The following is a 17364-nucleotide window of genomic DNA, read 5'->3' as shown; positions in this document are numbered from 1 at the left end:
ATGGTTGCTCGCATTCTGATCTTGCTAGGAGTACTGCTAGCAGTGTCTTTTACTATCGGCTTGGCATTTGACCAGAGCGCTCTTCAAGATTTCTGCGTTGCAGATCAAACAAGTTCAGGTACGTACGTACCAACAAATCGAACCATAATCATCATACACGTTTCCATTTTTTTCATGATCTTGATTTCTTTTTTGCCTCTCATGCATATCCAACACTAAAGCGTGGTTCTAAAGATTGCACTTTAAGCTAGGCCAAGTTGCATGCATGTAAAGCATGTTCAGTGGCAAACAGCAGTTCATGTTTCGAACTAAGGTTGGAAGCTTCTCCGCTTTGAAAATCGATGTTATCTTACCTTATATTTTCCTAAATGGACTTCTACTCTCACTTTTTGCACATTACTCACGAGTCACTGCGCGTATATCCATGATCATAAGTTTATTTTGGTTCTCGATGGCGAAAAATCACATATTTGCGCAAATGATCTTCTTCGTTTGTAATTTACCTACGAAATTCCATGCATGTTATGAATGGCAATTCTGGTGAATGGTTTAGCCTGCAAGGATCCCAAGCTAGCTCAAGCCAATGACTTCATCTTCAGTGGACTTCACATAGCAGGCAACACATCAAATCCATTTCACTACAACACAATTGCTTTTTAGTGACGGTTGAAAAATTGTGACAGTCCCCAAACCGTCACTAAAAACACTTTTCTGTGACGATTTCTGAAACTGTCACTAAAGACAAATGGGATTTTTTTTTACGTTCCAACGTATGGAAATTTTACATTCGAACGTCACATATACGTTCGAACATTGTGGCTACTTACGTGCGAACGTGAAATGTTTTGGCGCCAAATATTTTGCGCCAACATGCAAACGTTAATTACAAAGGTTGGAACGTTGGCGCCAATTTTAATTAAATATTACTCTAATTTAAAAATTATGTGATTTTTATAGTGCATAATTTGTGAACAAGTTTATATAATTGACTTGTATATATTTTATATACACACAATTTATAATATATAAATATATATTTATGTTTATATATATTTGAAGTTTAGTGATTTAGAATTAAAGATGGAAAATATAACATTATATAAGATTGAGAATTGAATGGTGAAAAACCATAGAAATATTAAATAATATTTTTCTTTACAAATAATAAAACCAAAATACAAAATATGATTGAATTTCTTAAACAACATTCAGATGATAGCGTTGTTCGCGAAATTCGAACTCCGTACCTCCTCAGTCAAGGTATCAACCTTGTCGTTAAGGATACCTACACGATGGGCGATCTCAGATACAGACGCCTCTATAGCCACGAGCGATCGATCGATCTTATGATCAATATGCGCAATCAGCTGTGAGATCACCGCATCAACCCAAGCAGGCCGCGCATCTCCCGCAGATGTACTCGGCGGCTGCTGACTACTACTCCCCACATGATCTGGCTCAGGTTGCGTCGAAGGAACTAGATCCTTTATAGGGGATGGCTGACGTCCCCTAGCCTGTCCAATGCTATGTCGATGCGTGGTCATGTCGAGGGGGCTCTTCTAATCTTTCACCCGCTCCTCTGGCTAAGTTGGCACTCTCCGTACAAGTAATAGCCGGCTGATCAGGACACCGTATGGGAGATTATCAGTGGAGACGATGCTTGCCTCGTAACGGATCCTCTCAAAGATGTGAAGTGGCAAATCTATAGGATATCCATGTGCCACTCGTATCAAAAACTATGTCCGAAGCCGATTAAATGTGGTTTTATGTGCCACAGGATCCACGTTTGTTGCAATAATAAGGTACAACATGCAAAAGAAAGGTAGCAGATGGTTCTGGTTGAATGTGTTCTTCCTCTCGATCTGCATGCTGTCCCTCCCGGTGATGATGTAGAAATCGTAGTCTCAGTCATCATCCCGAGCCTCGAGGCCAGTATCCTCGGCCTCTGATCGGTCTGCATCTCTTGCTAATGCTGGCTCAAATGGGTGGCCAGTAGATGATGCAAAAGTGGCTACATCCTCACGGGATGTAGCGTCTGCAGATGTCTCAACTCCTCGACGAATCTCGAGGTGCTCGGCGATGACATCTGGTGAAATGTCAATGGAAACACCGCGTACAGTCACGGTGTGAAAGGATGTGTCCTGAGGCATGGCACACATCTCCATATAGAACTCCTGAACCATTGAGGGGTATACCTTCCCCCTTAATGTTTAGATATTTCTCCAGCCTCTACTAATGAAAACATCTCTCAGATTCATGTGCTCCCATATGAGTTCGTTGAACTCATTAATCAGGGCCTTTCGCTCTACCATAATAGTACAAGCCCCGATACGAGTAGTGTCATGAGTGGCTCCTTCCCTCCCTCGTTTCCTAGTATGCAAAGGATGAGCCATATCCTAAAAATAGAAAAGGAAAAAAAATTATTTACATTGATGCATTTTTTGTGTTAATTTTAAGCTGCTCTGCATTAACGTTCAAACATAGAAAAAGAAACGTTCAGACGTATATTTTTACATTTGCACGTAAAACAATGTTAATAAATTTACGTTCGGATGTGCATCCTATACGTTCGCATGTAAAACACATACGTGCGAACGTATAACATACATGTTTGAATGTAAGCAGTAAATAAATTTAACTAACGTATGTTTAGACGTTTATGTTATAAGTTTGAACGTATGGGTTTTATGTGTGAACGTAAAGAATGCACGTCCGAGCGTTGAGACATAAATAAATTTAAAACATATTACATTCGGACGTTATAAGTAAAGTCTGAACGTAAATTTTACGAAAAAATAACGTCCGAATGTAAAACAATACACGTTCGAACGTAGAAGCCTTAACGGCTATGTAATTGAAACGTCGTATGTTTGAACGTCTTGGTGAAACATTCGAACGTTACGACACAAAATGACTGAGTCGACTCAGCCATTATTGAAATCTCCAAAATCAATCTACCAGGTTTTAAATGCCGAAATGCCACCATAGAAATGAAGTATACACTTCAAGAAACTTTTCTACGGTGACTATTTGGCCAATGGCAAGCCGTGGTGGCCGGAAAATTAAGTTAAATATTTGGTCACCACTTGACCCGTTTTAAACAAAACCAAACCCAAATTTCAAATAAAATACATGTTATTTGATTAAAAGATGAATGCCTATCTTTTAGTGACGGTTGTGACGGTGTTTGACAGCGGCAGCGACGGAGGAGTGGCGGCATGCAAACGGGAACAAAGTTAGTAACGGTGAAAATGACATTTCGCCGTTCTATTTTGGGCTTATATACAGGAAACGTTCGAACATAATTCTTAGTACGTTCAAACGTTTTTTTTTTTTTATTTTTCAAAATATTGACTATAATATATTATATTATTAATATATGTTAACAGTTATAATGTATACTATAACATATAGCATACTATATATTATATTATATTATAATATAATATAATATATATTATATTATATTATATTATATTATATTATATATATTATATTATATTATAATATATATATTATATTTTAGAATCTATATATACTGTGTATTAATATATATATGATGTATTCTATAGTATATTATATATATAATGTACTATATATATAGTATCGTACATATCTAATATTATATTATATATTATAATATATTATATATATACGATCCATTATAAACTAATGAAAACAACATTAGAACCACAAGCTCTTATTACTAACCCAAAATGATATATCTTATTTATTACAACTAGTACCCAAAATTCTAGTGTACAAATTCCTTGATAGATTTATTGGAATCAAATTACTCTCTCTAATGAATGACAATTAGATTAATTGGTTTTTTGAATTTGTAAGTGCTAGTTATATTTCTTCAAGTTTAGCAATATGTTGTTGTGATTTTATGCTTACTCTTGAAATAATTGTGATTATTGTTTGTGAATATTGTGAATAGTTTGTGAGTTTATGGTGTTCATTGATGAATTAATATGTGTAGAAATATTGTTGTTGTTGTGATATGGATTTGAAATATTGTGATTATTGTTTTTGAATTTTTATTGAATATGTTTAACAAGAAAATTATAAGTTTAGGATCTTAATTAAAGTAAAGATTAAAAACATTTAATATATAGCTAATATTCTTGTTTTAATATTTAACATGGAGTAAGTATATATAATATATTCATACTAATTTAGTTAGAATATGATTATTATTCAAATTATAAGTATAGTATAAAACTTAATCTTGAAAAAAAGAAAAAAAATTATATAACTTAACTATATATAAAGTATAATACTTTTTTCAAATAGAGGGAGATCAAAAAGGGACTGGCCATTGGATCAGTAAATAGCAAGACAGTTTTAGTGGGAGGATCGATCCCTTTTGTTTTCAAAGTAATGTTCAAACATCCTCCATGATTGTGTTACAAGTAATAAATATATAGAGGACTGACTAGCTAGCGAGTTCGGTGATCACGTTGTAGTTGCGTACTTTCAGTTGTTGCGTTTGTGGCTATGAAGTGGGCTATACGTATCTTCAGACATCGATATAGGTGTTCATCGATATAGGTGTTCATTGAAAGTCGTATATTTGGATAAAGTTGAAAGCCATACAAATTATGACCCTCAGATGATGTGATTCCAGAAAATCATTACTATATAGTATATATATAGTGCATTATATATATATAGTATATATATATATAATTATAAGTTTAGGATATATATATAGTGTATTATATATATAGTATTATAGATATATACTATACTATATATATAATACTATATATATACTATATATATATATATATATATATATATACTATGATAGCATAATACTTTAAATGAAAACATAATAATATAGTATATATACTATACTATAATATAGTATATAATATGTATATAATAATATTATATATTATATACCATATAGTTTACTATATCTATAGTCCATATTACTCACCTTGGCATCTCGTGCGTCCATATTTCTAGCTTTCGAACATGAAAATAAAAGTGCAGGAAATTTGGCGCTCAATTTAGGTATCCAAGTGATGATCTGAATGTTCAGATGTTAAAATGTTACGTTCGAACGTTCGTCGATAAAAATAACTGAAAATTTATAAAAATTCGAACACCAAATTTATTAACGTTCAAACATGAAAATAAAAGTGAGGGAAATTTCCAACTCGATTTAGGTACCTCTGTGTTGATATGAACGTTCGAACGTTAGTTGATGAAAATCATTGAGAATTTATAAACGTTCGAACGCCAAAATTCTTAGCGTTCAAACATAAAAATAAAAGTGCGGGAATTTCCCGCTAGATTTTTGGCGTTGTTATAGTAAGATACGTTCAAACGTACATAGAAAACGTTCGAACGTTTTTTCTAGAAAATTTATCCGTGTTTTCGAACGTTCGAACATCATCTAAAAATTGGGCGGGATAATATAACGTTCGAACGTATAACTTAAACGTTCTAACGTTTCATCTAAAAAATTTTACTTTGAATGAATACACGCACTGGAGGCAGCAGCCTCATTTCTGCTGCTTCTCCAGTGTGCGCAAGAGAGAAACGCGAGAGAGAGACTTCCTAGGTTAGAAAGAGAAAGGGTTAGAGTGAAAGAGAGTTGAGTGAGAGAGGGACGTGGGTTAGAGAGAGAAAGTTAGAGTGAGAGAGTGTTAGAGTGAGAGTTGAGTTGAGTTTTGGTAAAGAAAAATTGTTTTGTTTTTGTATTTTCTTAAATTTTATTATATTTGTCTTGTGTTTTTGTTATATATATTTCTAATAATTTAGTATTGTATTTTTTTTAAGGATTGGTTATTTTGGCAAGTTGGAAGCTTTTGATTTGTAAGAGTATATTATGAGTACTAGGTATATTTCTAAACTTTAACAATATGTTTATACATTTTATGCTTACTCTTAAAATATTGTGATTATTGTTTGTATAGTTTGTGAATACTTTGTGAGTTTATAGTATTATTGATGAATTAATATGTGTAGAAATATTTATTGTGGGAATATTGTGAATATGTTGTGATATGGATTTGAAATATTGTGATTTTTGTTTGTGAATTTTGTTTGAATATGTTTACAGGGGTAGAAATATATTGTGTTTAAGTTTAGGAATTATGTGAAAATTTTGATATAATATTTTTTGGCTTTGAAGAATTTGTGAGTGCTAGTTATCTTTCTCAAGTCGAGGAATATGTTTATACATGTTGTGATTTTATGCTTACTCTTGAAATATTATGATTATTGTTTGTATAGTTTGTGAGTTTATAATATTCATTTATGAATTAATATGTATAAATATTATTGTGAGAATATTGTTGTTGTTGTTATGATATGGATTTGAAATATTGTGATTATTGTTTGTGAATTTTTATTGAATATGTTTATATGCTTAGATTTATGTAAAGATTGGAAATTTAATATACATTTAATATGAGACTTAATATTTAACATTTAATAAGTATATATAATATATTCATACTAAGTTATCCAGAATATGATTTTTATTAAAATTATAACTATACTATAAAACTTAATTTTTTTTAAAAAAATGGAGAAAAAGAATATAACTTAACTTTAGGAATGATAATAATTAAAATAATATAATAACCTTTGAAATTAAGTATAACAATGAAAATGATACGTTAGGAATGATAATAATTAAAATTATATAATAACCTTTCAAATTAAGTATAACAATTATAATAACAATTATATAACAATTAAATTATTTCGTATAGGATAGCCCCAACCAATCTAAAATCACTATAAAAAACTTTTGTTTCCATAACTATTAATTTTTATTTCTTTTATAAATTAACAATGTCACCATCGTATTGTATTATATTGTTAAACTAGAGAGAGATGAAAGAATATGTGAACAAGTTTCATGTCTTGTACACCCCGGGGAAGAATGATCTTGAAGAAATGTTGGTCAAATTGCATGACTCTCAAAGTCTCTCCGGCCTTGAGAGTTGTCAAGGTCGGACAGTTTGTGACGATTAAGTAATTAGACTAAAATTTAGACATTTATTCAAGATCATTCTTTCTGGTTGTGTATTGATAGGAAAGTGTTTCACATAATCTTTCATCTCTCTTTAGTTTAACAATATAACACTACTAGAAAGTGACATTGTTAATTCAAACAACATGGACATATTGTTTGTAGTGTGAATTTGATAGATATGGTGTGACATTGCATAAATATTGTTTATATTATTAAACATATATATATATAAAGAAAGAAAGTCAAATACTCTTCAATAAAAAAGTCTTGAACCTACCAAATAAGTAGAGTTGGAATAAATAAATATATTTATTTAAAATAAACTAGAGAGTAAGTAAATAATGATCAAATAAATGTTTATATAAAAATTATATACTTATTGTCTATATAAATAAATAACTCATAACTATTAAGTATAACAATTGCTGTAGATAATTTAGGAATGATAATAATTAAAATTATATAATAACCTTTAAAATTATATATAACAATTACAATAAAAATTGTTAGGACTGGAGAGTCTATGACAGTTAAGCAATTAGACTAAAATATAGACATTTCTTCAAGATCATTCTCTCTTGTATCTACTCATGATACGAAACTTGTGAATATATTCTTCCATCTCTCTCTAGTTTAACAATATAACATGTAACACTATTTGTTTGATAATCTAGACACAGAACATGAAGATATTGTTTGTAGTGTTTTTTGATAGATACGTGTGACATTGCATAAATAACCTTAGACCTATTTGGGAATTAGTGTGCATTTATGTGTCCACTAATTCCTGAATTGTCCAGTGTGGACAGTTTGGGATTATATTATCTGTATTGCACTTTTTTGTTACTCCTACTTTCCAAGTTTAATATGAAGTTTCAGTGTCTTCCTCTACTGTTCTTTGGGTATACTATTCGTAGGGTCACAATCCCTCTATTTGAATATGTATACTTGGAGAACTATGAGTAGATGCTGCCGAAATTTCTACTAACGTGGAAAGTAGTAGAGTGACGAGATTTGTGCAATATAGATAATATAATCTCGAATGGGATAGGACCAACTACCTTATCAAAAAAGCAACTTCATATTGGAGCATGTTATGCATGTGAGTTTTCTACGTACATGTAATTAATAGATAGATATTTTTAGAAATGGACAAAAATTGGATGCGTCTGGGCAATAGACTTGGAAATGATTACGTACCCTATGCGCATGGAGTAAGAACCTTCATTGATTTTGCACGGGCCTCTGGTGATAGTCGTGGTTACATTAAGTGTCCATGTCGAATGTGTAAAAATTTGTGTGCGATAGGGTTGGATGAAGTAGAAAGTCATATATTTGTGAATGGTATGGATCTGGGGTATACCCGATGGGTACTGCTGGTGAGCCGTATGAACAATCAGCAGATGTATTGGTCAATCATCACAATTATTTGCGGCACATGGATGATGATTATGAGTAGGATGAGATGGAGGAGATGTTGGGTGACATTAGCGCGGGGATGTTTATGGATGAGGTTGATGACAATGCCTCAAGTGGCGGAGGGATTGATTGTGATAATTTTGCTTCAATGTGGGAAGATGCAAAGCGTGAGCTTTATCCAACCTGTACAAAACATTCCAAATGTCCTTTATTGTACGGTTGCTTCACATTAAGTCATTGTGTGGGATGTCGACGAAAGTAACAAACATGGTATTGGACTTATTTAACGAGGTGCTTCTCGAAGGGTCTGCATTGCCCAATAACTTTTATGAAGCGAAACAGTTGAGAAAGGGATTAGGATTTGAGTACAAGTCCATACATGCATGCAAGAATGATTGTGTTTTGTTTTGGAAGGAGAACGAGGAGAAACAAGCATGTCCTGCATGCAGAGAGTCGAGGTGGAAGGATAAGAAAAACGTACTGGTTAAGGTATTGTGGTATTTTCCCTTGATACCTAGGTTGCAAAGACTATATATGTGTAAGAAAACAGCTCACGATATAAGGTGGCACGAGGAGAAAAGAGTTAAGGACAACGCATATATGAGGCACCCAGCTGATTCACTTGCGTAGCAGTCTTTCGATAATCAATATCCAGAGTTTGGGATAGAAGCTCAGAACGTGCGCCTGGGACTCACAACCGATGGATTCAACCCTTTTGGGAATATGAGCACAAGTTATAGCACTTAACCCGTAGTGTTGATTCCATACAATCTTCCACTATGGAGGTGCATGAAGGTGCCCAAATTTTTGTTAACTTTACTTATCCTCGACATAAGATCACCTGAGAATGACATTGACGTATTCATGCATCTGTTGATTGAAGAGCTAAAGGAGTTATGGGAAACAGGCGTTAGAACTTATGATGCATCCACATTGACATCTTTTCAGATGCATGTTGCGGTAATGTGGACCATAAATGACTTCCCGGCATATGGGAATCTTTTCGGCTGGAATACGAAAGGAAAGTTAGCGTGTCCGACGTGTAATAAAGAAACTACTAGTGAGTGGTTAAAATATTCTCAGAAGTTGTGTTTCATGGGTCATCGATGTTATCTACCAGCAAATCATGCATGGAGAAGAGAATGTGCTAAGTTTGATGGAGAATAGAGGACATAATTGCACCAAAAGAGTTGTCTGGGGAAGAGATAGTGGAACAATTGGTACATGTTAGAGCGAACAATTTTGGCAAAGGTTGGGGAAAGAACAAGAGAAAACGAGGCACAGCAAAATTGAATTGGACAAAGCGTAGTATTTTTTTTGACTTGCCGTATTGGTCGTCCTGCATATTGCGACATAGTTTGGATATAATGCACATAGAGAAGAATATTTGAGATAATATACTGGGTACATTGATGAGCATTAACAAAAAGACGAAGGACACGATCAAGACGAGGAAAGATCTTGAGAGAATGAGAATTAAACATAATCTACATTTGCGGGTGGAAGGTAATAGGGTGGTCATGCCGCATGCATGTTTTACGATGACAAGGGAGGAGAGGATGGACTTCTGCAAATGGTTGCAAGGTGTGAAGTTGCCAGATGGTTATGCTTTAAATACTGGTAGATGCGTGAGTCCTGATGATTGGAAAATCAGTGGATTGAAAAGTCATGACTGTCACTTATTTTTGCAGAAGTTATTGCCTGTGGGAATTCATGGGAAGCTGACATCTAATGTACGTGTCGCCATATCCGAACTCTGTATTTTTGGAAGAAGATATTGCTACTATACTATGTAAATTCGAGCAGATCTTTCCACTATCATTTTTTGATGTCATGGTCCATTTAGCAATACATTTACCGCGAGAGGTACAGTTGGGTGGACTGGTGCAATTTCGTTTGATGTATCCAATTAAAAGATATTTGGGTCGACTAAAGCGCACTGTTGGGAATAAAGCCAGAGCTGAGGGTTTAATAGCAGAGGCTTATATACACGATGAATGGTTAACATTTTGCTCTCTATATCTTCGTGGTGTTGAGACACTATTTAATCGTCAAGAGCGAAATGCTGATCTTGCTGTTCTGCCTCCTCGTGAGCTATCAGTGTTTTCCCAGAATGTACGACCCTTGGGTGCACAAACGGGTTACGATTTAATTGATGGAGAGTTGGTTAAAGTTCGATGGTATGTGCTAAATAATTGCCGGGAGATTGATGATTATCTCAGGTAAGTCGGTCCATAGTTCGAATAATTCTAGTTTTTTCAAGATTAACTATAATTATTGTGCTCAAATTATACATCTTTTGCATTTATCTATAACAGTGAGCGCATGGACAAACTTAGGATGGAAGGCATAGAAAATATAGAGGCAAGACACAAGGAAGAATTTCCCGGATAGTTTGAAGAATGTGTATGAACTAAAATTATATATATGTTATATTTTGAAACTTTTAACTCTGAGTAACTTTTAATAAATATATACCATTTCCATTGTTAGATTTTGGAACAACGTACTCATGATCCCGGATCAATTTCTTCTGAATTATATGCACTGGCTCGTGGTCCCTCAAATAGAGCACTTTGATACACTGCATGCACGGTTCGAGGTTATAGATTCCATACTCTAGACCGTGAGCATAATAGAAAGACTCAAAACTCTGGTGTGTTGGTTGAGGGGAGTCATGGAACAGATGATATTGACTATTATGGTGTCATACGTGATATTATCGGATTGAAATATCTGAGTGGGTCTGTAACATGTCTTTAAATGTGACTGGTGGGATCTAGGCGGTGGTCGAGTTTCGATATATAGGGATAATCACTTTACGAGTGTCAATACTGCATCTAAATGGTACAAAGATGATCCATTCATATTGGCTTGTCAAGCTACGCAAGTCTATTACTTGATTGATCCAATGAAAAGTACTGATGAAAATAGTGGAGAGATAACTTGGCGAGTCGTACAAAAATTTGTCCCTCGAAATATATATGAAGTAGGAATGAGTGCAGAGTACGAGAATAGTGGAGATGAAGATGACACTCCGATTGTGGAGGCATACCAGGAAGATGGAGAGGGTATTAACTTGTTTGTTGACCTTGGTGCACTAGAGTTGCTCCCCTTGTGTAGAGATGATGTCCCACCCGTCCATCTCAACTCGTCCGTATTAAATGATCATTCAATTCATGTAAGTGATGAGGAAGAAGAAGAAGAAGAAAAAGTGTCAGAAGATGAAGACGAATCAGAATCCCGCCAGGAGGTGGATAAGGAGGATGAAGAAGAGGTGCATGATGATGATGAAGATGTTATTGAGGGAGATTCTGAAACAAGCATGAAAAATACATCTGAAGATGAAGAATAAAAGTACTAAATATTTTATTCATATAGGTGACTATAAAATATCTTGAATTTTCATAATTTCTTCTAATTAATTTTCTTTGATATTATTAATTATTTTCAAGAATGCCGCCAAAACGACAACGAAAAAATATGCCTCCGCCAAGTCCAAGTCCCGAACCCATTGAGGACTCCCCACTCGAGGAATCCGCTCCTGAAGATCAAGTTAACACACAAGAGAATAACAGTCAGTCAACACCTACAGTAAGGAAATATTGTCGTTGATAATTAATTATATAGTTAATATTTTTGTCTCAATAACTATATAACTATAATTATACTATCTATTATCATGTAGTTGATGTATCTGCACGTCGCGGTCGTGGCTATACACGTGGCATCTCTCTTGAGAAAAGTAGAAGGCACGAAAAACTCAAGATCATCATTCCTGATAATTCCACTGGAGGAGTGGATGATAGTACAACAGCGCTTCTCTCCTATATTGCACAGTAGTTCGAACTTATGCTCCATTTTATGTGCGCTCATGGCGAGATGTTCTGAATGAGATTAAGGAGCACATTCGAAGTCGTGTGCTGGTGAGTTTACTTTGAGAGTATATTTTTTTACCTAGATTAGTATATCATATTTTTTACCTGATTCACTTGTTAGGATGAATTCGACCTCGACTTTGGCCGTAGCGAGGATTTGAGAACCGTGAATAAGTTGATGGCTACACTATTCCGACGTCACAAGGGACGATGTCATGATCACTTCAAGAAGTTTGAGACGTTAGAAGAGGCGGCACAGTCTCCTTTCCAACAAATGAAGTTAGATGATTGAAAAAAGTGTTGTGATCTTTTCGCATCTCCAGATTATCAGGTATTTTACATTTATATCTTTTAATTATTTACATTCATATTCATTCTATATATTATATGTATATATATTACAATTAATATTCTTAATATATTATGTAGCACTTGAGTTCTACAAATGCACAGAATAGATACGCTCTGACTGTCCACCATCGTGCCGGTTCAAGGTCATTCCACTATCTTGCTGAAAAAATGATAATTAAAAAATTATAGAATTCATTTATTTTTCTTATATTCTTTTATTTAAGTACTAACATTATCTTTTTAAAATTGTATATGTCGCTTTGTTAGAAATGTGATAATCCTGGAAACCTTTCTCTCATTTATGTCTGTGCTGCTACTCACACTAATGAGCATAGTGAGTGGATGGACCCTGTCACTGCAAACAATTATGTAAGCAGTGTTAATTTTGTTAAATAAATGATGTAACATGTGAATAATTTATTTTTGATTTCTATTTCTATTAATACGTTACTTATTAACGATCATTACCTTTAAAATTGCAAGGAAAAATGATGGAGATGCAGTCGGCTTCTGGGGAATCCTTCCCTAGTGACATAGACATATTCACGCAAGTGCTTGGGCCGCAGTCTAGTATGGCAAGAGGTTTGGGATGATCTATTAAGCATAGAAGTTCATCCTCCTCAACCTCATCGACTGAACAAATTAATAATCTTACCAAAGATTTAGAAGCTGCACGGCGTGAGAATGAATATATGAGGTCGAAACAGCAAGAGTTAGAGTCTCTCTTAGAACGACAGTCTCATTTAGAGACGCGTTTACAGGACCAACAGAGAGACCAGGAGGAAAGAATACGCAGTGAAGTCCAAGAGCAAGTGCAACGGGAGATGATGGTGCAAATGAAGTGTGTTATGTCGTTGCAACAGAATCAGATGGGCGAGGGAAAAAGAAGAAATAAATTTTATCAGTATTGGTGGCTAGTTTTAATATCAAATTTTATAATTTTATAAGACATTGTTACTTGTTAATTGATGGTATGTAATATGATACAATTGGTATGTTTTTAAATTTTATGAAATTAGTATTTCTGATCTGTATGTTCGAATGTAAATTAAAAACATTCAAACGTTAATTCACATTCGAACCAACGTTCAAACGTGAATACATAAAATTGGTTAGTAACATTCGAACGTAGGCCCTCTACGTTCGAACGTACTCACACTCAAAAGAACAAAACATTCGAACGATTAAACGATTAAAGTTCAGACAAAGCCCCGAAAGTACCACTTGCATTCGAACGCTCCTTCGTTTCCATTCGAAATAACGTCCGAACGTTAAACCCGTTACGTTTGAACATTTATCCGTTAACGTTCGAACGAAATTTTGAACATTTATTATAATGAACGTTCGGATGCATAAAGTTCGAACGTAAATATGATACGTTCGAACTATAATCAACGAATGTCAAATTTTCTCATTCGAGCCAATCAGTCGGGTTGCCGTTCGAATGTTCAATTTGACTCCCGAATGTTACTTTCTGTGACAGTTCTAAACTGTCACAAAAAAAAGTAACATTCGAACGTTCAACCAAACGGAACACCTTCAATCGTCACTAAAAGTATTTTTAGAGACGGTTCAACAGTAAACCGTCACCAATTGTTTTCTGTGACGTACATTAGGTGCTAGTCATATATCTTTAGTGACGTTTTGGCAATTTTTGGTGACGGTTTCCTCTGTCACAAAAGACAAATTGTGTTGTAGTGTTTGGGTCAAAGGTGACACCGGTTATCGTGGGCCAACTAGCAGGGTTGAACACACTTGGTATCTCCATTGCCCGCATTGATTACCAACCATGGGGTATCAATCCTCCTCACATGCACCCTCGGGCCACAGAAATTCAAGTCGTCTTTGAAGGTGACCTCGAAGTTGGTTTTGTCACATCCAACCCCGAAAATCGTCTCATCACAAAGGTGCTACAAAAGGGTGATGTTTTTGTCTTCCCCATTGGTCTCATGCACTATCAAAGAAACGTAGGTTCTATTAATGTTGTTGCCATTGCTGCTCTGAGCAGTCAAAACCCTGGAGTCATCACAATTGGGAATGCGGTGTTTGGGTCTACACCAGAAATCACAAGTGACATTCTTATGAAGGCTTTCCAAGTTGATAAGAATGTTGTCGATTACATCAAATCCAAGTTCTAGACAAGCGAGAGAATAATACGATTACTAGAACATAGAAGAACAACTCTTCCAACTGGTACTCACTATTGTAGTTTGCATGTGTGTTTTGTGTGTTTCCCACAGTAGTTAATTTGAGGTTTTTTGTATTCTTTTAATATTTATGCATTATTTTATTTGTAAGAAAATGGGTATTTTAAATTTCAGATATGGATGATGCAGCATGTCACAGTGATATGATCTCCCTAGGCAGTGCTTAAATGGGGGATATTTCCAAAATTGAAAACTATACATTCTAGGTTAATGTTGGCAAAGATCAATGCATGGTTTCCATAGCACTCCCAATAGTTTCCTCATCCTATCCTTTAAAATACATTACCAAAATTCACTTTTTTCTATTTTACATACTGACTTTTACAATATATCATACATCAGCTTATCTATTTTTTCTTCATATCATTTAAATATTATACTTTTTAATCTTTTTTATTCATTTCAAATATTTTATCTTATTACCAATGATATCATCATATCTTTTGGTATTTACAATATCTCCCTATATACAATGTCATATAATTATGTACTATTTTAAATTAATCCAAATTTATAAGCTAAACCAAAATATAAATTAATTCAAAAAATAAAAAGATGAGATTATATAATGAAAATATATTCAAAGTATATTATGAGAATATCCATTCTCGATAATTGTCATTTATTAAATAAGTGATATGTGAGACTCAATATTATTAAAATATCACCACAAATAATTGATATCCACATTATTAAAAATATCACCATTCCAACAGTACTTGCCAAGGGCAATCTGACGATATGTGAAATTATCAACAGATAAGCATATTCCAACACTTGCGGTGTAACGCCGCGGTCCCACCTTGAAACCCAATCCCAGATCTGGTGAAGCCTAGCCTTCAAGAGAAAACGATGTTGTTTTGGGTAAGCTACCTCCCTTTCAAAATTTTTCTTGACCCCGACGGTTACTGCTCTTATCTCTTCTCATTCAGTCTTTTTTCACACCCCCGAATCCCTCTCCACCTCGAGTTCCACCTCCCCATGCCTCTGTAACCTTTTTTTCTTTCTCCCTTTTAACTTCTCTCTCAAGCTCTCGGTTCTCTCTCTCAGTCTCTCTTGTTTCACTTCACACCTACATGCAGTCACCATTACCTGGGTCTTCACACACTGCTACAACACTGCCAACCTCCCTGCACAACCATCCTCCACTCTCATGCACCATCATCAGCAATAGAGACTGCCAGACATCAAGACTCCGCAGTCGGAAGCAGCCCCGTTGCACTCCTCACAAGAGTCGCACATGCAACCACCGTAAGGCACCCCAAAGTAGAACTCCTCCTCTGACATTTCCCTTGAATCAGCCACCCCCACGCATGTTCAACAGCTTTAAGCCACCACATCGCAACCTCCTCTCTCGATTCACCACCGTGCCAGCCATCGAAACCTTGGACGAGGGTGCCCTGTTGCACCACGCCGAAACATGGGAGGTATTTCCCCACTGTAAGACACTGCAACCACCCCCACCGTGAACTCCATCACGTTGAGACCCCACAGAAAATGTTGGTGAAAACTTCCAGTCAACCCATGTCTGCCGCACGCCACCTCAGTCTCACAGTGAGCTACATCTCTTTCTCTCTCACACGCTTGGCTTGCTCATCCCGTTACCTCAATCTCTCTCATCACCCTCTCTCTCTCTCAGTGCTCCGCCTCCAAGCTCGTCGGCGATCTCAACTGTTCATCTCCGTCGACGTCCAGCTCCAAGTCCCTGTCGTAGTTGATCCATCTCCCTCTCGGGGAGCTTAGTTTTTACGTATGTTCTGGCCGATTCTTTTCTGTTTCAGAAAATTTGTCTATGATTTCTTTTTAACTTCCCATTTTATTTCCTAAAACATCCCTTTAGGTGAGTTTTATATTTATAAGTCTAGTGCTCATTTTATGAGAGTATAATATATATATATATATATATAATATGAGTTTTTTGAAGTGAACAGTAAGTATGAAATATTTTTTATTTAACCAAAATTATGATTTTTTTCTACTTATAATGATTTTGATATAATTATGTTATTTAGTTTTATATTTTATAGTTAGACCTCATTAGTAATTGAGTTAGAATTTAGTACTTTAGTAAGAGATTAAGTTGGATATTAAGGAATTTGGGAAGTGATGATATTTGTAGGGACTGAGAATTTAGGTTTTTGAGGAATAAAAAATAGGTTATTTTAGCATCTTAGGCTTAAATATTGAAATACATGTTCGATTTCAAATTTACGGGAATTACGTGATTTTTTTTTTATAGGTGACGATTAATATTTCTTCGACATTATTGAGGAATTTTCGAAAGGCTAAAGTGATTTGGATTCAAAGATGAGTTGAAATGGGTTGAGATGATTTGTGAATAGTAGAATAAAAATTGAATTATTTATTATATTTTGTGTGAAAATTTGGAAAAGTTTTAATGATGAGATGAGATGAATTGAAGTGGGTTTTGAATGCAAACAAGGATTGTCCAGGTAAGTGGGGTTCATATACTAGTTCTGCATAAAAGAAATGAAATGAGGTT

The 17364-nt window shown here is 34.8% G+C and overlaps 1 protein-coding gene across 1 annotated transcript; it reads left to right on the top strand.

Moving 5' to 3' along the window:
• On the top strand, positions 1-14792 carry LOC121267569 (putative germin-like protein 2-1). Its single transcript, XM_041171486.1, has 3 exons — positions 1-118; positions 536-630; positions 14352-14792. Exons 1-3 carry the CDS (start codon positions 1-3, stop codon positions 14790-14792), a joined length of 654 nt encoding a protein of 217 aa, XP_041027420.1.
• Positions 14793-17364: the final 2572 nt, after the last annotated feature.

The sequence above is a fragment of the Juglans microcarpa x Juglans regia genome, chromosome 5S, assembly GCF_004785595.1.
Source record: "Juglans microcarpa x Juglans regia isolate MS1-56 chromosome 5S, Jm3101_v1.0, whole genome shotgun sequence".
NCBI classification, from domain to species: domain Eukaryota; kingdom Viridiplantae; phylum Streptophyta; class Magnoliopsida; order Fagales; family Juglandaceae; genus Juglans; species Juglans microcarpa x Juglans regia.
Note: the sequence above shows the minus strand (reverse complement) of the source record. Positions and strands in the feature narration are given on the sequence as shown.